The following is a 20,610-nucleotide window of genomic DNA, read 5'->3' as shown; positions in this document are numbered from 1 at the left end:
TTCATGTATATTTGTGTGTATGTATGAGTATTTATGTTTGTGTGTATATAAGTGTATGTGTTTTCACATATAGGTGTGAATACTTGTGTGGGTGCATGTATGTGTATGTGTGTCTTTCTGTGTTTGTATATGTCTGTATGTGTGTGTATGAGTGTGTGTGTGGGTCTGTTTATGACTTAACTAATTTTTTTGTCCTGGATGCTGCTGTCGGTCTGGGACCCTTTCTCAGGGTCCCATAAATGCATAAATAAAGTACAAAGGACTAAAAGTAAACTGATCTGTGAAGTCGTTTTTTAATCTGTTTTTACACATATGCTTTGGATCCTCTGCCCATTTGTGTTCAGGCCCCAGATGGTGCAGAATTCCCGTTCTAGAAAGACTGCTTCATGAACACATCCCAGTGAACCACAAGGAGATCCAGACATTCCAGTCCCCCGGGGGTGGGTCCCCATCTTGCTTCTGTCTCTTAACAGCTGTGGAACTCAAGTTATTTTCTCTGAGCCTCCATTTCCTCTGTCTTATAACAAAGAGAGGTGGTTAAGACTATGGTTCTGGTGTTCCATGCCTGACTGGAAACTCAGGGCAGTGGAGAGAGCCCGGAATTTGCAGTCTAGAGCTCAAAGTCCATCTCTTCTATTTACTATCTGTGACCTTGGACAAATCATTTTACCTTTTCCTACTGAATAAATGAAATACATTTGTTACTAGGCTAAGTACAAACACAAAAGCAACCTCAGCCCCTGCCCCCAAGGTGCTCGCATTTGATCAGGAGGAGACCACCCATATAAGAGAAGGGTAATTTGTTTGAAAATGACAAGGATGTGGAGTGGAGTCATGAGCAAGCCAGTGGGTCGCCATTTACGACAGCAATGGCGGTCTTGATTAGATTCTGTAACTGGGACGAGTGGGGAGGGAACTAGAGGGTTTGTACTCAGCAAAGATGTCAACTGTGAAGGAAAATGGGACATGACTGGAGCTGACCTAGATTGACCAGGTGAGGAGATCCCCAATCACAATAGTGAGGACCCAGGATGAGAGTTCTAGACCTGAAAGGTTCAGATCCTCCAGGTCTTTGGAGAGGGATGATGTGGCCAGGGAGTTACATGAGAGAGTTGGACTGAAAGGTCTAAAATCTCTTTCTACCCTTATTTGTGATTTTTTGATAGTCAATATTTGATATTGATATTGAAAATTTATATGATTTTAGATTTATTCACCCAGCTGTCAATGGGGGAGCAGGAGGAGTGTGGGGGAAGAAAGCATTTATTAAACACCTACTAAGTGCCAGGCACTGTGCTAATTTACAAATATTGTCTCATTTATTCTTCACAACAACCCCATGAGGTAGGTGTTAGAATTACCTCTTTTTACAGATGGGGAAACTAAGGTTGACAGAGATTGAATGATTTGTCCAAAGACTTGAACACAGACCTTCTGTCTCTAGGACTAATGATCTACCCACCACGCCATCTAGTTGCCATTAAACAAGAGGAGATGGCCAGGAGATTGATATCTGAATATTCTCCCTGAGTGCTATGAAATCTTCTTGAGAAAACTCCATCATCAAGGGAACTTTTGCACGTGATTTCCTCCTCCCTCTACTTTATCCTACACCCCTAATCCCTAGGTAGGGGAGCTCCCCAGATACTTTCTACAGTAATTGCAACTGGTTAAAGACTTGCAGATGTGTTAAAAGTGACTTTTGTAGATAACATCCACCTTGGCTCCTTGTCGATATTAGAAATTTGCTTCTTGTGGTTATTTGTTCATTTGGTTAATATAGAAAATAAGCACGAGCTTATTTCAGTTACATAAGAATTCCTTTAAAGTCCTCTTTTTATGATTCAGCATTAAATAGTCCATCAATAAACACTTTGGAAGTGTTTGCTCCCAACCGGACACTGCGCTAACCGTAAAGAGAGAAAGATGAAAAAATCAAAGCGTTCCGATCTTAGGGAGATTGCATTCTCTCAAGATAAACAATGCACTCACATAAAAATAACTAAAAGATAAATGTCAAGTAAATGCAAAGCAATTTGAGAGAAGGTGGAAGTCTAGCAGCCGGGTGGCTGGGAGGGTGGAACTGGGACAGGCTTTCTGTAGGAGACGGTCTTGGAGAGGAGCTTGGGAAAGTGGCTCGAGGTGAGGGGAAGGAGGAAGCACATGTCAGGCTCTCATCGTTGTCCTTCATTCTCAGACAGGTCCAGTCCTTCGGATGGCTGCCCGATGGGATGGAGACATCATTTAGTCAGACTGATCAGCCCCGTACTGATCATTCTAGGATCCTTGGGGAGGGCTTCAAGTGGGAAAGAAACTGGAACCCATAATCTGGTAGGGATGGTAGATTTTCCCCTCTTTTCACAAGTGGGAAAGCAGAATAATTCAGTGTCTTTGTCATAATAATCCTTGGCAAGCTCCAGATGACTCACAGTTCCACTTACAGATGAACCTTAAGGAAGACCCACAGTTGAGATCATTCCATGATTTGAGCTCTTTCCCCAGGAAATGGACACAGTGCTCATTGCCATTATTGTTGTTTGGTTCCCCATCTCTCCAAAACCTAGAGTGAAAGATGGGGGAAAGAGAAGGAGGAAGAGGGAGAGAAGGGAGGAGAGAAATAAAAGGAGGAAGGGAGAGGGGAGAGAGAGAGAGACAGAGAGAGAGAGACAGAGAGACAGAGAGAGAGAGAGAGAGAGAGAGAGACAGAGAGAGAGAGAGAGAGACAGAAACAGAGAGAGAGACAGAGAGACAGAGAGAGACAGAGAGAGAGAGACAGAGAGAGAGAGAGAGACAGAGAGAGAGAGAGAGAGAGAGAGAGAGAGAGAGAGAGAGAGGAGAGAGACACACATACAAAGAGTTAGACAATCAGAGAGAGGAGAGAGAGACAGAGGCAGAGACAGAGAGAGAGAGAAGAGAGACAGAGAGAGAGAGAGAGAGAGAGAGGAGAGAGACACACAGAGAGATACACACACAAAGAGACAATCAGAGAGAGGAGAGACAGAGGCAGAGACAGAGAAAGAGAGAGGAGAGAGACAGAGAGAGACACAGAGAGAGTTTTCTACCAAAACTTAATAGAAAACTTCCTTCTTTGTGTTAGTCTGGTTCTGGAGCCTGGCAGCCCTAGGGTGACCTGGCCCCAGATACCTGGCCCAGGAGGTGTCTCAGGACATTCTACCTCTGTTCCTCTAACTTCTCCCAGAGACATCCCCAGGAGCCCCCTGTCTCTGTCACCCCTCCCCCCTCTCCAGCCTCAGTCTCCCTTGCCAGAACCCCATCAAACTCAGAGTTCATGCCCTATTCCCCCTCTGTGTTTCTTGAGCCCGCACACATGAGAACTTCAGCCACGTGCGTGTAGACAGCGCATACGTGTCCATAAGGAGCGCAGACACAAATGGATGTGGATGGAGTTCCTTCCCCTGACTCCCCCTCAGCCTGGGCTCCCTGGAGAAAGCTCCCAGAGTCTCCGAAGGGCTCTTGGCAGATGGGAGGGTCTGGGAGACTGGGCAGGGTGGACTCACCCTTGGGTCTTGGATTCATCAAATGAGGTCCCATCTGACCAGCGAAAGGTCTTTTGATCTTCTTTTCTGTTCAGGCCATTCCAGAAATGGACACCATTTGCTTTATTATAAAGAAATTCCTAGAGATTGAGAAGGGGGTGCTGTTAAGGGGGCACACAGGGATATTTGGGTGTAAGGGGATAATAGTAACACATCTTCCAGGGTTGAGATGAGGATAAAATGAGGTAATATATAAAAATTGCATTCTAAATTTTGCAAATGGTTACTATTACTTTTACAAATAAATCTAAGACTTGGCCAGTCAAAAATGAAGTGATTTGGGGGCAGCTAGATGGCACAGTGGATAGAGTACCATCCCGGAAGGCAGGAGGACCTGAGTTCACATCTGGCTTCAGACATTTAACACTTCCAAGCTGTGTGACCCTGGGCAAGTCACTAAACCCCAATTGCCTCAGCAAAAGAAGAAGAAGAAGAAAAAGAAGAAGAAGAAGAAGAAGAAGAAGAAGAAGAAGAAGAAGAAGAAGAAGAAGAAGAAGAAGAAGAAAAGAAAAATGAAGTGATTTGCTCATAGAAATGACTTAGTGATGTCCCACCTCCCACTTTTAGGCCCTACAAAATGGCGCTGACCTGCTCATCCACAGAGGTCACTGAGGTGAGGTGAGAGCCTTTGGACACACAGGTCTCCTCAGCTGCATCCCAGGGCTTTACATCACAGGAAAAGTAATAGAGATGTCCCTTGTGGACGGTGTAAATCTCGGACAGTTTCTGCTTCAGGATTTCTTGGGAAGAAGAGAGTAAGAATATAGCGGGAACTGAGCACGTCTTAACTCCCGACTTCTGGGGTCAGGACCTTTGGGAATACCCCCTCTTCCCACGTGTGAGTCTGATCAGAGGTCCCTGGGCAGAGAGAGGAGCCCTGTACCTTAAGAAGGAGGAACAATCTAACTGGCCATCTGAAGCCTCCAGACCAGGGACCGGACCCGGTTTCCCCTGGCACTGGGGAGGGACCAGCGGACTCACTGTTTTGGTTCCTCAGGGCGACGAGGGAAGCATTGGCTTTCTCAGCGTCAGCTTTCCACCTGTGAGTTTCTGAGGTCGTGTTGATGGTTTTCATCTGGAGATCTAGGAGGAAAGGATGGAGAGAGAAGGCCTGGAGGGGCCGATCCAATTCAGCCCTAATGTTGTCTGCCTTCATTTCATTCACAAGGAAAGAGCCAGGTCGGGATCACAGGTATTGTGATATCCATTGTACAGATGTTGATCCTAAAGTCCAGTGACTCACCCAGAGACACACAATTAAAAAGCATCAAAGGCAGAATTGGAAGGGAGGTCTCCCACCTCCGAGGCCCATCGCCCTTCCACTGTTCTAAGAACTCTGGTTAGGTTTTGGCGATGTTCATTCGGCACTAGGGCGCCCTTCCCTCCCCGGCGGTCTCTGCTTTGAGATCTGTGTTCAGATAGAAATCTTACTCTTCTTCCACTATGAACTTCTCTGGAGATTACCTGCCCCCTTCCTACCCCTACCCGACTCGTGAGCTGCGCTCGCATCTGGACAGGAGACCCTGTTCCCCATCCAGCCCCGACTCTTCCCAGTTTGAACTGTGTGGGGGCCTTCACATCAACTCTAGGCCTCCATGGAACATTGCAGGAGGATTTCTCATCCGTGCTAGAGCAGTACGACTTACTGATACCAGCACCCTTGGGCTTTTACAAATCACTGAAGACCCCAAAGAGCTTTTTTTTACATAGATTATATCCAGCAGCATACTGAGAAATGTTTAACAACAGGCTTTTTTTGGGGGGAAGGGGGAGAGGAAATGTACATGTGCTACATTTTTGGTTCCCATTATTAATAGTTTTACCATCACTTTCTTAACCCCAAACCAATAAATTAGTCTTCTTTTGTAGCCTTTGCTTATTTCCAAGATATTGATACTCACCATGATCATTTAACAACTGTCTTTCACCAGTCTGAATGAGCTGGTTCCAACACTCTCCTGAATATCTCTATCAATTTTCACTATTACAATTACAACAACTATTACAACTACAATGACAACTATGGTAGTATTTACTGTTTGCTACAATATTTACCCCTTTAGAAATTAAAACATCTTAGTATTATTGTGCAAATTATTTTCACCTTACAAATTCCCTAAAAGAGGGCTTAGGTCACTCAGAGCACACTCTGACAAGCGTAGCTCTAAACTGAAGCATGGGTAACTGGTCAGAGGTACAGCTGAAGTTCCAGTCTTACCTCTGACACATACTACTGTTGTGACCCTGGACAAGTCCCTTATACTTGATTTTGTTTTTCTTCAGAGCAGAGGACCCAGAGACTATTCAGCCCATCCCCCCCTACTTATAAGCTTTTTTTGTTGCACTGTATATATAGAAAAGGAAATATAAACAATTGTGAGTTGTAGTGTCCCTTTCCCACCACATTTGAATGTAATTCGTTTTCTTTGTAATCCTATGTATTTTATTTTGTACATTTAAAATATCATTCTTTGAAAAACATTATTTATTTTATCATTCTTTTCTTTTTAAATTTGGAGTTCCAAATTCTCTCCTTCCCTCCTACCCTTCCTTCACCTCCCGAGGAGGCAAATGATATATCAAATATACATGTGAACTCATGCAAAACATATTTTCCTATTTCAGGAATAGTGGGAGAAGTAGACTTTGATTTGCATCAGAGTTCATCAGTTCTCTTTCTGGAGGTAGATAGAATTATTTTTATCATTATTTTATTTTAAAATATTATTCTGAGAAAGGGGCCAGAAACTTCACCAGATTATCCAGTGGAACTAGAACTCACAAAATGGTCAAGAACATCTGGTTTAGACTCTAAAATCTTCTCCTCTATAAGATTTTCTCTATTGTTTTCTCTCCATTTAAGCAGAGAATGAGGATTAGAGCCCTAGAGGGGGGTGGTGGAGGGGGAGGATGGGTCCACTTACACAGGTAAGTCACAGCTGCCAAGGAAGCCACCAGGATCAGAAGCAAGAGGGCCAGGGTGGTATAGATGATCCAAGGTCTTCTGTTGGCTGGACAGAGGAAAGAGAGGAAAGAGTTCTTAAAAAGACCTGGAGAGAATGTCTTGGGAGAGCTTCGAATATAATGATTCTCTTAAGAGATGTAAAGCCCTTTGCCCACATTACAATTTCATCATAATGACCGTTGTTTCTGTTGTTATCGGTAGGTTCCAGTTTGAGGATAATGGGCCTTGGGCCTTCTACTGAGCTGTTGAGCTCAAACATTGTTTTTAGAGCAACACAGGGATGTGACAGTAAATGTTTAACAACTAGGTTCTAATTTCTTTTTGGGAGTGGACAGGGGCTGGTGGGAGTGAATGTATACACACTTTTAGGCTTAATCTATGTTATTTATGTAATTAATAATCTGTGTTATTCAGATTTCCTTAAGTCTGATCAATCAACAAAGCAATCAGTCAAGTCCTGATTTGTGAGTCTCTGAGACATATTCTAAAGAAAATGCAACGGTTGTCTCAGAAAGGGTTGGAGCTGGATCCAGCACAATCCTGGGCAGAGCCTACCCCGCTTGTATAGATTTAGGGATGGAACTTCCTTGGAGGGCAGGGGACCACTTTTCCTTTACAATGAGAAAACTAAATCACAGAAAAGGAAAATGACTTAAAAGACCACACAGGTCGTCACTGAGAAAGGGGAAGTATTCTCTCTACTGTATCATTATCTCTTCAGCACAGACCTGAGATCCAGGTCCCTGGTCCCACCTGTCCAAAGGCCTTATGCTTTCTAGTTATACTTATAGCCTGCTTCTCTGTGCAAAGGGCAATGTAATCACATTAAATAAAGCTGGTTGTGTCCTTCCTCTGCTCAAAATCTCAGTCTATGATCATACCATCTCCTTTCACTAAATGTCATCGTGGGGAAAGAGGTAAAGAGCTAGTGGCCAGAGTCCAGGTTCTAGGGCCATTTTGACTTCAAATCTGTCTCCCTGGGTAGCCTTGGTTGAGACTCCCAGTTTCCTCACCTTTCTGCTAAGAGATGGCCTCAGAAAATACTCTTAGATCTCCATCTACAATTAGGAAACCTCGGTTAGGACCGGAGCAGCTTGGTGATATGTCTTTCAACTTCTCACTAGACTCCAAGGCCACGTCCAAGGCCCAGGGCAAGGTAAAGACCAAAGGCGGTCCAAGCTCTTGCTTCTTTTCCCCAAGAGTCAAGTCTGGAGCCCAGCCACCAGGGTCTGGTTCCCTCAGCAGCTCTCAGAATCTATCTATCCATGCATTCATTTTTCCACCCATCTATCCATCCATCTGTCCATTCATCTACTCCTCCATTCTTACTTACCCAAAACATTAGAGCTCTGACCTAGGTTGTAGGAACGATGGGATAGACCTGAGGAAAGAAAGAACAAGCCCATCAGGGGATTCCTTGATCCAAGCTGTTTCTAACAAGAAATTCTTTCTAGTTGCATTCCTGCTTCTCCCCTTTTTCTCATCATCACCCCCAATTTCTAAAATGTAGTTTTTCAGCCTAGAATCCTCAACTCCAGAAATGAAATCTTCTAATTTGAGGCTGGACTGAATGGATTATGGATTAATGGACTGAACATTAATCACCAATAGACTAACTGCCATTTTATAAATAGACTCAATATATATACTTTATATATAGACTCAACAAAAATGACTCATCTCCTTAGTCAATCACATTACTTTCTTTCTTGCCCTAATCAAGAGCTACAGACCTCATGAGGAGATCACAAATTATCAACTTTCTTGTTTACATATTTAAAAGTTCACCATGCTTGCTTGCTTCCTTGATTAATTACTGTAGGAGGAGAAACTCTTTCCTTATACCAGATTACCAGGAAGAATGCAATTTTCCTTAAAAAAAAAAAAAAGAGAAGAATGCTTTGGGGAAGATAGAAAAGAAAAAAAAGACCAGGAGGCAGAGGGAAGTGTTCTGTTTGGAATTCAATACCCTTCATAATCTAGCCCCTTCCTACTTTCCTAGTCTTCCTCCACTTTATTTTCTATCATGTACTCTTTGATCCACTGGTTCTGGTCAGGCTGTCCCACAAAGAAAATGCTCCTTATTCCAGCTCTTGGTGGTTTTGCTGGTGGTTCCCCATGTCTAGAAGGCTCTGACTTTTTTGCTTTGACTACTGATCTCTCTGGTTTCCTTTCAGTTCTAACTAAAATCCCAGATTCTATAGGAAGTCTTCTCCAACTCCTTTGCCTTCTCTCAGTTAAGTATCTTCTGTTTATCTTACATATAGCTTCCTCTGTCTATGTCTGTTTGCATGTTTTCTCCCTTATTAGGGAATATCTTCAGTATTTAGCTCAGTACCTGGAACATAGTAAGCACTTAATAAATGTTTACTAGCTGTTGAATTCTAACCTGTACTACAAGGCTGGAGAGTGAGAGATATGATATAGAGAAGGAAGAGAAGAATAGAGATCCCTGAATTTTTGGAATTAATAAATACATCTAAGGCTTTCTTTTCTTTCTTTCTTTTTTTTTTTTTTTTTGCAGAGAAGGGAGCTGGACCTTTTCTGTGGGAAGCTATTTCTTGTGTTTATGATGATGTGGAATCATAAATGTCTTTAGATGAGTGAGTATCCAATAAGGGTGAAAGGAAAATTAACTGAGTCTCAATGGCTACTGTTTCTTTCCATTCTGAGGAGTGCTGGGGTGGCCATGTTTTAAACTTCATATAAGAGATAGAGGGTCTCTTTTCTCCCCAAGTATCTGGGTTATGATAAAAAAGTTTTGACAATTCATCAGCTTAAATAACTGCTGACTACTTAGAGTGTTTTGGACAGGGGGAATGAGTAAGTGTTGTTAAAGGAAAAATGAAGATGATAGAATAGCATCCTTTTACTGGAAACACTGAAGTCTCCTTCCCTTAACTCTAGAAATCTAGAAATTATGGTGGAGAAATCCAAGAGAAAGTCATCATAAGTCATTTTACCAGCCCAGCATGGCATAGGGATAATAACAGAAATTTGTAGGTACAAAAAAGGACTGGACTGGAACTTGACTTACAGAGACTCAAGGAAGAGATGGTGCCCAAGGGTAAATCCATACTGGAGCATCTCTTCCTTGTGCATTGGTGCCATCTGGCAGTGTTTTAGATTGGGTAGATTGAGGAGGAGAATCTATGTCCAGTGATGGCTTTCTGGGGTAAAAAGAGAAGTGGGTTCTAAACCATCACATCTAGAAATAGTTTTTTAATGAATTAATGATTTAAGAGAAGAATAGAAAGAGAGGAAGAGGAATACAACTAAGTGAGATGAGGAAGGAAAAGAAAAGTTAGGAAACAATCTCACATTATCATCAGGGCATACAAGTGGACATCAACATAAATACAGAAAGGTGGGGAATGGGGAAATTGCTGACAATTGAAATTCACTCACATCTCACCTGAGTTAGTCAAAGGAAGGAAGAATACAGCAATATCTTTCACTTAAAAAGGAAATGGGAAAGAAAAGAGAAAAGGGAGAGATGGGCATTAGAGAGAGAATAGATAAAGGGAAGTAAATCCTAATTAAAACAAACTAAGGTGGTACAAAAATATTTATAGTTTTTTTTTAGGTGACAAAAATTGGAAAATGAAGGGGTGCCCATCAATTGGGAATGGCTAAGAAGTTGTGATAATAAATGTGATGGAATACTATCTTATTGTAGGAACTAATGAAGCAGATGGTTTCAGAGAGACTGGGGGTGGGGTGGGGAGAGAGTCATGCAAACTGAGTCAGAATAAAGTGTACAGGACTAGAAGATGGGTTTATACAATGGCAACAACATTGTAAAGGCTCATTGTAATGACCACTCACAACTCCAGAGAATTCATGAAACAAGCTACTCATCTCTTACAAGCAAAGTGAAGGATACAGCGGTGCTAATAAGATGCATTTTTTTGGATGTCATCAATGCAGAAATTTGGTTTGACTGTACATTGACTATATAAGCAGAGGAGCGTTTCTCTTTCAATCTCAATTGGAAAAGGGTGATTGAGATGAGAGAGAAGATAGATTTTGTTAATTAAAATGATTTTAAAAAGAAAGTATTGCTAAGACTTATGAAAATCTGGTGGGGGAAACCAAAGATTTTAGGGGCAAAGATGGAACTTTTATATGTACTGATTTAAAATAGTTATCTATATCTATATCTATATCTATAATTTATTGTGTCATGAGACTCTTTGCTAGACACTGGGGGCACATAGAAATAATTAAACAATCTGTATTAAAAAAAACCCAATCTATTTGAAAAGGAGAATATTGGTTTTGCCAGATTAAAGCGTGATACCCCCTGATTAAGACTGTAGTGGTTAAATTCCATCTTGAAAAAAGAGAGAGATTCTATTAAATGGAGGTGAGGAGGAAGTGTACTCCAGAAATGTGGGATATCCTGAGCAAATGAACAAAGATGAAAGATTGAGGGTTGCATGTAAGAAATATAGCAGGGATGATTTTTTTGGCTTGTAGAATATAGGAAGGGGAAGAAGGTCCAAGAAGGTTGAAAATAGGATGGGGCCAGGTTGTGAAGAGCTTTACAAGCTAGACAGAATTCATATTTAATCCTGTGGATAATGGTAAGTTTCTATCATTTATTAAAGGAAGAAAATAAGCATTTATTAAATGCCTACTATGTATCAGGCATTCTGCCTGAAAGACACTTTATGTACAAATGTGTACAAATATCTTCTCATTTGATTCTCAGAACAACCCCATGATGTAGGTGATTTTATTATCCACATTTTAGAATTGACAAAACTGAGACAGATATTGAGTAATTTGTCCAGAGTCAAATATTGGGAATACAAAGAAAGGCAAAGAAATCATCTCTGTTCCTAAGAAGTTCTCATTCTAGGATCATGAGCTCATCTGTTCAGAACCAGAAGGGATTCCAGGGCCAATCTCATTTTACAGATGAAAAAACTGAGGTCTAGAGAAGAGAAAAGAGATGACTTGCTCAAGTTCACATGGGGATAAGTGTCCGAAGTGAGTTTTGAACTAATTCTTCTGACCTGAAAGGCAGGGCTGAGAGACTAATCATGAGACCATTGTCAAGGGCTTGACAAGATTTGATGGGATCCTTAACAGAGATGGTGGCTGTCTAAGCAGAGAGAAGGGGTCATACATGAGGGCTCTCTTGAAGATAGAAAGGGCTTAATTTGCACATTTAGCTAATATGTGGGGTGGAGCCGAGGAGGATAATTCTGACATTAATAATGTGGGACACTTGAGAAATGATGGGGATTTTTTTGCAGAAATAAGGGAGTTTGGATAAAGGGTGTGTTTGGAAGGAATGACTATGTGTTTAGTTTGGGGTTTATTAGGATCTCTATCTCTGTCTCTTTGTCTCTGTCTGTCTGTCTGTCTCTCACTTTCCAAAGAGGAAGAGGATGGAGTAAAGAGAACATTCCATCTGAATTCTCCCAACATTTCCCTCCGAACAACTTTAATATAATGTGTCAAATCAAATTCTTGAGTGGTACGACCAAAAGAAGATTGAGATGAGATGCTTTTCAACCCAACAACTCAGGAGGTTGGGAGGAAAGGTCAAGAAAAAAATACTACAATTGTCCAGAGAGGAACCATTTCAAATACCATGGAATCATAGTCATTATCACACAAAATTTAGCACCCATCACATTATAGGAGCGTGATATTCTGTGAGACAAAGGAGTTAGAATTATAACCAAGAATAACCTACCTAGCAAAAGCAAATATAATCCTTCAGGGAAAAATAACATTATATAATGAAACAGAGGACTTTTAAATATTCCTGATAAAAAATCCGAGCTGAATCAAAGATTTGACATTCAAACATATGACTCAAGAAAATCACAAAAAGGTTCACATGAAAGAAAGATAAAAAATGACTTAAGGTTAAACTATTTATGTTCCTATATGGAAAGATAGTACATATAACTACTTTAACATTATAAGGGCATTTGTAAGGAGTTTATATTGACAAAGCATTTGGATAAAAGTTGATTATGTTGCATGCTAAAAAAAAAAAAAAACAATGGAAAGGTAAGAATGAAGAATTCACTGGAAGAAGGAAAAGGGAAAGGAAAAATGGAGAAAATTATCATACATAAAAAAGTTACAAAAGTAAAAGTTTTTGTAATGGAGGGGACAAGAAGGCAAGGAGGACCTGACAATACTTGAACCTTACTCTCAGCTAAATTGGTTGAAGGAAGGAAGAAGTGTATACACACACACACACACACACACACACACACACACACACACACACTCAGTTTAGTAAAAAAATCTATTGTACCCAACAGAAAAGTGAGAGAGAAAAGGGCTAAGAGAAAGAAAGTATGTGATGAGAGAGAAATTGGATTAAGAGGCAGTGGCCAGAGGGAAAACAGACTTTGGAGGGCAGACAAGGGAAAAAAAGAGGCGGGGGAAGATAAGGAAGAAAATAAGATGAAGAAGAAAGTTAGTAGTCACAATTGTGAATTTGAATGGAAAGAATTTATTTATAAAATGGAAGCAGATAGCTTCCATAGGATAGGAAACCAGAATCCAACAATAAATTGTTTACAAAAAACACTTGAGAGAGACCACATACAGAGTTGAAATAAGATACTACAGTAAATCAATTATGCTTCAGCTGAAGTAAAAAGCAAACCAAATGGCATATGATCCAAATTCTTTTAAAAAAAGGTTAAATGAGTTATAGAAAAAATAAATACAGCCATATTAGTGGAGGACTTCAAACTACTCTTCTCAGAAGTAGATAAATCTAACAATAAAATAAATAAGAATGAGATCAAGGAGCTGAATAGAATTTTAGAAAAAAATCAGATATGATAGTGATCTTGAGAAAATTGAATGAAAATAGAAAGAAGTATACCTTTTCCTTGGCTGTGCATGGGTTCTTTACAAAAGGTGATTTATGTATTAAAGCACAAAAAAACTTCACAAATGCAGAAAAGCATAAATATCAAATGCACCCTTTTAGAATGATGCTACAAAAATTACATTAAATAAAAATCAAAAGCTATGGTGGAATTTATAGCAGGAATGAAAAGCTGGTTCCATATTAGAAAAATTCCAAATGTAATTAACCATATCCAAAGCAATAACAACAACAAATCACATGATTAACTTGATAGATGCAGAAAAAACTTTTGAAAAAATATTATATTCATCACTACTAAAAACATTAGAAAGCATAGGGATAAATGGAGTTTTTCTTTAAAAAAAGTAATAGTTCTCTAAAACCAAAAGCAAGCATTATATGTGATGGCAATAAGCTAAAAGCTTTCCAAATATATCAGGTCATTATAATACCAGTCAATATTATACTTGATAATAGCAAAGAAATTTAAAAAAATAACAATAAGCAAAAAAGAAACAAAGCATTCATTCTTTGCAGATGGTATGGTGGTATACTCAGAGAATCCTAGAGAATCAATTAAAAAAATAGTTGAAATAATAGGCAACTTTGTCAAAATGGAAGGATAAAAAATAAACCCACTTTAATCATTATCATATTTATGTTCCCTATAAAATCAAGCAGGAAGAGAAGGAAAGAGAAATTCCATTTAAAATAGGTTTAAACAGTCCACAATTAAAGATATTTCTCACACACACAACTCTAAAAAGTTGGAGAAATATTAATTGCTCATACTAGGCTTAGACAGTTCTACCTAAACTAATTTATTCATTCAGCGCCATATCAATTAAGCTATCAAAAATTATTTTACAGAGCTTAAAAAAACTCATCTGAAAGAACAAAAGGTCAAGAATATCAAGGGAATTAATGGGAAAAAAATGTAAAGGAAGGAAACCCAAATAGAAAGCAACCAGATTTCAAACTATATTACAAAGCAGTAATCATCAAAACAACATAGTACTATTTAAGAAATAGATCAGTGGAATATATTAAGCACACAATATGTAGAAGTAAATGATCATAATAATCTAGTGTCTGATCAACATAAATATCTAAGCTTCAGGGGCAAGAACTCACTTTTTGACAAAAACTGCTGGGAAAACTGGAAAACAATCTGGCAGGAAGTTAGCATAGACCAATATCTCATACCACATTCCAAGGTAAGGTCCAAATAGAAATACGATTTAGACATAAAGTATGATAAGTCAATTGTGGAAGCATCAAAAAATTATCTGTAAGATCTGTGGATAAGGGAAGAGTTTATGACTAAATAAGAAAGAAAAGTTCACAGGATATAAAATGGATAATCTTGATCAAAAAAAAATTTGCATAAACAAAGCCAAAATTCAAAGAAAAGCAGGAAATTAGGAACAATTTTTACAGCTTCTTTTCTAAAATATATAGAGACCTAAGTCAAATTTATAGGAATATAAGTCATTTCCCCAATTGACAAATGATCAAAGAATATGAACAGGCAGTTTTCAGATGAAATTAAAGTTATCTATAGTCATATGAAAAATACTCTAAATCATTACTGATTAGAGAAATGCAAATGAAAATCTTTCTGTGCTATCATTACACCTATCATATTGGCTAATATGACAGAAAAAAACTAGCAAATGCTGGAGGGCATGTGGGAAAATTGGGACACTAACATTCTTAGTGGAGTTGTATACTGATACAACCATTCTGGAGAATAATTTGGAATTATGCCTAAAGTGTCATCCAGCAATTTCATATTTCTAGGTCTGTATCCCAAAGAGATTAAAGGAAAAAGAAAAGGACTTATCTGTATAAAAATGTTTACAGCAGCTCTTTTTGTTATGGTAAAGAATTGGAAACTGAGAGGATACTCATCCATCAAGGGATGGCTAAAGAAGTGATGGAGTACTATTGTTCTATAAGAAATTACAAGAGCAAGGCTTTCAGAAAAAACCTAAGTTGAATTATATGAACTGATTCTAACGAAATGAGCAGAACGAGAACATTATGCACAGTAACAATAATCGACTGTGAAGGATGTAGTTACTCTAATCAATACAGTGATCCATGATAATTCCAAATACTCCACAATGAAAAATGCTATTTCCCAAGAGAGAACTGATGAACTCTGAGTTGAAGTTGAAGTCCATTCTTTTCACTATTTTTATTACCCCCCCATTTTTGTGGCATTTATATGGAAATATGTTCTGCATGACTTTACAACAACAACAACAACAATGGATATCATATTGTTTGCCTTCTCAATGGATAGGAAATGGACAAGAGAGAGGGTGACAATTTGGGATTCAATATAAAAAAAGAATGTTAAAAGGAAGAAAAATGGAGAAAGAAAGACAAAGAGACAGAAATAGAGACACACAGGGAAACAAAGAGACAGACAGACAGACAAAGAAAAAAACTGGCCTAGGACAGAGCCTTAGAGGAGGGACACTCATAGTTAGAAGCTGTGATAAGGAGGGTAAAGTATCAATGAAGAAAGAGTAGTTAGAATGAAATGAGTAATGATTCATTAATTATAGCTAATATACACTAATAATTGTCATCCTCTCTCTTCATTTATTAATTATTCCTTAGCCTTTCATTTATTGATTATTATAATATATTATAATATGTTAAGAGGATATATTCTTTTAAAGAAATCCTGGATTCTGGGAATGGGAGAGAAAATAATATTGTTAGGGTTTATCCTACAGACCCCCTTTATAGGAGAAAATAAATGAAGGGCTAGGGAAACACATCTCAACTCTGTCCTCAAAACTTGATTTTTTAGTAATGGGAGTTTCAATGATCCTTACAATTGCTGTAGTTCTGTCTTTGTAAAAGCAGAGCAGATAATAAGCTTATGGTTTTCTTCACCAATAATTTTAAGCTTCTAAGTGTGGAGCAAATAACAAGAGAAACTGCGAGCCTGAGCCCAAGCCTCTTTAAGAAACTTGTTGCTCAAACAGAAACAATGGAATTGTTGGGGACGAGGGACTCACGATATCACAGTATTCATGGTTGAGATGAAGAGGGAGCCAGATAGTTAAATGCAGACCCTAAGTCTGAAAAGGGGGCAGATTTCAGTATTCAGGGAAAGGATAGATACATTCAGGGATGCTGAATTGTCTTTAGTGACACAGCTGGCAGGTATTGGAGCTAGGACTCCCCTTTCCTCCACTCTTTCAGCTCTGGGTTCTGTTGCCTAACCACCCCGTTTCCTGTCTTATCCAGGAACCCCTGGCATAGTGTAGAGCAGGACCTTTTTCTTCCTGTGGTCGTGTAATAATGCTCCTTTTCCTCTCTGTCTAGTCATGTCTGCCTGGATAATGAAACCAACTTCACTGTGGTCATTCAGCCTCCCCTGCCTTCTTATCCAAATTCTAATGATATGTGATTAGTGGTTTTCTGATCTCATCATTTGGATCAAAGAGAAACTTCTAATTGTACTCTTCAAAACTCAATTAGTCATTGGATCAGCTCCAAGCACAATTTCCTCAGCTCTTTGCTCTACATTCAGTCCATTCCTCTCTTTCCATGCCCCCTTGGTGGGCTGAAATGAACTCAATGGAGTTGAAAAATATCCCCCTTTACATAGTTAACTTATGTTATTGTAATCTTTCTCTAATAAGGAAGGGGTTCAACATTCTACATGTAATAAAAAAAGTGCATTAAATTAAAAAAAATTCTATGATGTAGGATCTAATTTCTGGTTTGGAGTTTCCAGAGTCCTTCAAAACTCATATCACAATGTCACTTCATCCCCTCTCTCCATGTCATTTCATGTTGCCCTTGCCTGAGATGCTCTCTGTCTTCATTACTCTTAATTTTCTTGGCTTCCTATCTCAAACAAAGCTCACTGTTTGTAGGAGGATATCCCCTTTCTTTCTCCTTCTAGTACCTTCCCTTTGGACATTATCTCCCACCTGGTCTATATATGCCTTATAGATCTCTATCTTTTTATATTGATCTCCCCTATTAGAAAAAGAATTGGAATAGATAGCAATTACTTGGCACTTTAAGGTTTGCAAAATACGAAAGTTTCATCCTCTTTAACAACTGTGAGAGGAAGAGTCTGTTATTGTCTCCATTGTACCAGTAAGGAAATTGAAGATAGGAATCGTTTTTGCCTTTCTCTATAACCTCAGTCCTTGGTTCAGTGCCTGGCATATAGTACACACTTCATAAATGCTTGCTGACTGACTTCCCAGAATGCAAAACTGAATAAGATATCCTAGCTATGGTCTGACTAAGACTGAATTTGTTATGCAGCTCAGCATCATAGTGGATGGAGCTCTGAGCTGAGATACAGACTAAGATTTTTTACTAGCTGTGTCACCCTGGGTAGGTTACAATTTATCTGTACCTCAATCTCCTCATCTGTAAAATGGGAATAATAATAGCACCCATCTCCCAGTTGTGAAAGTCAACTGAGGTAACATGAAGTGCTATGCAAACCTTAAAATACTATAAGTCCTATTGTTAAGAAAAATTTGTTGACTGACTGACTGATACAGGGTACAAAGTATAAAGTATCCATAAAGGGAGTTTAGGAGACATGATCAATAAAATATATATATATATATATATATATATTTAACAAGTAGCTTGTCAAACCTTAGCCTCTCTTCCATTCCTCCCAGCCCTTTCCATGGATGAAGTTCATTAGCCTCGAGACAGTGAGGTATGATGGATAGATCACTGGACTTGCCGAGTGACATTGGATAGTCAGGACAATCTGCTTCAGAATCCCAGTATTAGCCAGATTGGAATGGGATCTCTAAGGTCCCTTCCAGTTATAAATGGAAGAGCCTGATTTCTAGGGACTTGACTTCTCCAAGGACATCAAGGATCCCAGCTTAGCCTGAGGGCTTACCTTTTCCAGCCTGGGGCACTGCATTTCTCTGGGTCACATTTTCATAGATCCCATCCAATTCCATCCTGCTGGCTCTTCAGGGGTGGCCTGACCTATCTCTAGACACTGACGGGGACATCAGCACCTTTTTTCTCATCAGAACAATGGGAAGAAGAAGTGAAAACTTCGAAATCCATTACGTTTTTCTCAGTGTTTTGTCAAGAGGCTCTGTGAGTCAGTGACTAGCACCCCCTCCCCCATCCTGCGAAAGGGCGTGTTTCTCTTTCTCCTTCTTCCTCTTTCTTGATTTAGTGGACATTCTTCCTCTTTGTGGCTGAAGCCACAAGGCTACTACCGTTCTACGAAGGGAAAAAGGTGAAATATGAAAGAAAGGGAGAAAACATTCGTATGGCACCTACTGTGTGCCAGACATAAAGTACTTTACAAATATTTGATTGACATAATAACGTGTAGGTGGATGTTATTATTACCTTCATTTTAGAGATGAGGAAACTGAGGCAGACAGAAGTTTAAATAACTTGCCCAGAGTTACGCAGCTAATAAATGTCTGAGACTGGATCTGAACTCAGATCTGCCTGATGCTTTGCCATTCAGCCACCAGGTTGTCTCAGGAGTGTGATGGAAGCCATATTGTATTGGTACTGATGATGTTCAACCCGTGAGTAGGACTTTATATTTACCTGTTGAGAAGATTTTAGATCCAACTCTGGCAGCATGGTATAGGAAAAAGACTTTTGAATTTTTTGATCAAAATGCCAAGTCACAGTTATGGGAGGTTTTTCCCATTTAATATAATTATATATAAACAAAATTTTATATACAAATTTATATATACACATAAACAAAATTATATGTAAATACATTAATGATTAATTCACTGTGAAATTATTGATAGTAGGAATTATCTCATTCTTTATATATATATATAATATATATTACATATTGTATATATGTAATATGTATAAAACATAGTACCTGAACACAGAAGATACTCAAAATATGCTGATTGACCCCGGTGCCCTCAGCCAAAATAGGAACATTGTCATTGACTTAGGTCTAGATGGTTTGGGAAAATGAAATGCTGAATTTGAGATACTTGTGACATATTCAAGTCGAGATGTCCAGCAGGAAACTGGAAATGAAACTAGACTGAAAAGGATTGAGAAATAACCGAGCAGAATGGAGGTAATGAAGAAAGACACTCTTTTCTAGAACTTTGGTTGAAAAAATAAGGAGAGCTATAGGATGACATCTTGAAGAGATATTAAGATCTAAGGAAGGATTTTTAAATATAGGAGAACTTTTTTCCTTCCTTTTTTTAATCACAATTTAAAAAAAATTATATTTAGATATTATAAAAACCAAAGGATAAAATCCATCCTTTAAATTACACAATGCAAAATGGAAGCACCTCATTATTTCAAAGGTACAAAATCAAGAAAAAATGCATAAGCACAGTAAATGTACTAAAATTATTTTACATAATGATTTCTGATATATTGTATTTAGATGATATCTAAATAAGGTTATAGAAGACAGAGGGTAAGAAATCAGTTTTTTATTTCAGTTTTAACTATAAATAAATGAGGAATTTTGTTCTGGCACCTTTTGCAATTTCCTCAATATCTATGTCTTCTGTTCTTTGCCTTTTGGAGAAAATATAGCATTGAAGGGCTGTTTTTTGGGATGTGGACAAGGATCTAGATCTTTTCCTTAATGCACCTTCTGTCTACACAAGTTTGAGTTGAAGGAAACCCAAATTCTCACAAATTTTCAGGTGCAGTTAGGAGGAAAATAGCAGAAACGGTGCCTTGAGCAGGAAACTAGTTTCTTTTCCCTTTCTTCTTCTGGAATATCTATGTCAGGGATCCTCAAACTTTTTAAATAGGGGGCCAGTTCACTGTCCCTCAGACTGTTGGAGGGCCGGACTATAGTAAAAACAAAAACTTTGTTTTGTGGGCTTTTAAATAAAGAAATTTCATAGCCCTGGATGAGGGGGATAATTGTCCTTAGCTGCTGCATCTGGCCCGCGGGTTGTAGTTTGAGGACCCTTGATTCTATGTAATAAGTTTCACATTCTTTCCATATATGCAGGAGAGCTTTTTAAAAGGATTTTTTTAAGGATTTTAAATGTTTGAAGGAAGAAAGAAAGAAACTAGTAGATAGAAATTGAAGAGAATTTAGCTAATTATCATGCATATATTAAAAGATTACTGCATTCCAGAATGAAAAAAAAAAGAGGGATTAATTGAACTTGTAATCTGCTGGAGAAGATGGGATAGTAGGTACATATAAAGGGGTTGGCTTGGAAAGG

The 20,610-nt window shown here is 38.8% G+C and overlaps 1 protein-coding gene across 1 annotated transcript; it reads right to left on the bottom strand.

Annotated features, from left to right (window-relative positions):
- Window positions 1-274: 274 nt before the first annotated feature.
- On the bottom strand, window positions 275-18,465 carry LOC127547372 (C-type lectin domain family 4 member K-like). Its single transcript, XM_051974254.1, has 7 exons — window positions 18,297-18,465; window positions 7,856-7,903; window positions 6,482-6,568; window positions 4,539-4,640; window positions 4,146-4,297; window positions 3,519-3,637; window positions 275-2,560 (listed from the first exon to the last, which is right to left on the bottom strand). Exons 1-7 carry the CDS (start codon window positions 18,358-18,360, stop codon window positions 2,395-2,397), a joined length of 738 nt encoding a protein of 245 aa, XP_051830214.1. The 5' UTR covers window positions 18,361-18,465; the 3' UTR covers window positions 275-2,394.
- Between the last annotated feature and the right edge of the window lie 2,145 nt (window positions 18,466-20,610).

This window comes from Antechinus flavipes, chromosome 2 (assembly GCF_016432865.1).
Source record: "Antechinus flavipes isolate AdamAnt ecotype Samford, QLD, Australia chromosome 2, AdamAnt_v2, whole genome shotgun sequence".
NCBI classification, from domain to species: Eukaryota; Metazoa; Chordata; class Mammalia; order Dasyuromorphia; family Dasyuridae; genus Antechinus; species Antechinus flavipes.
Note: the sequence above shows the minus strand (reverse complement) of the source record. Positions and strands in the feature narration are given on the sequence as shown.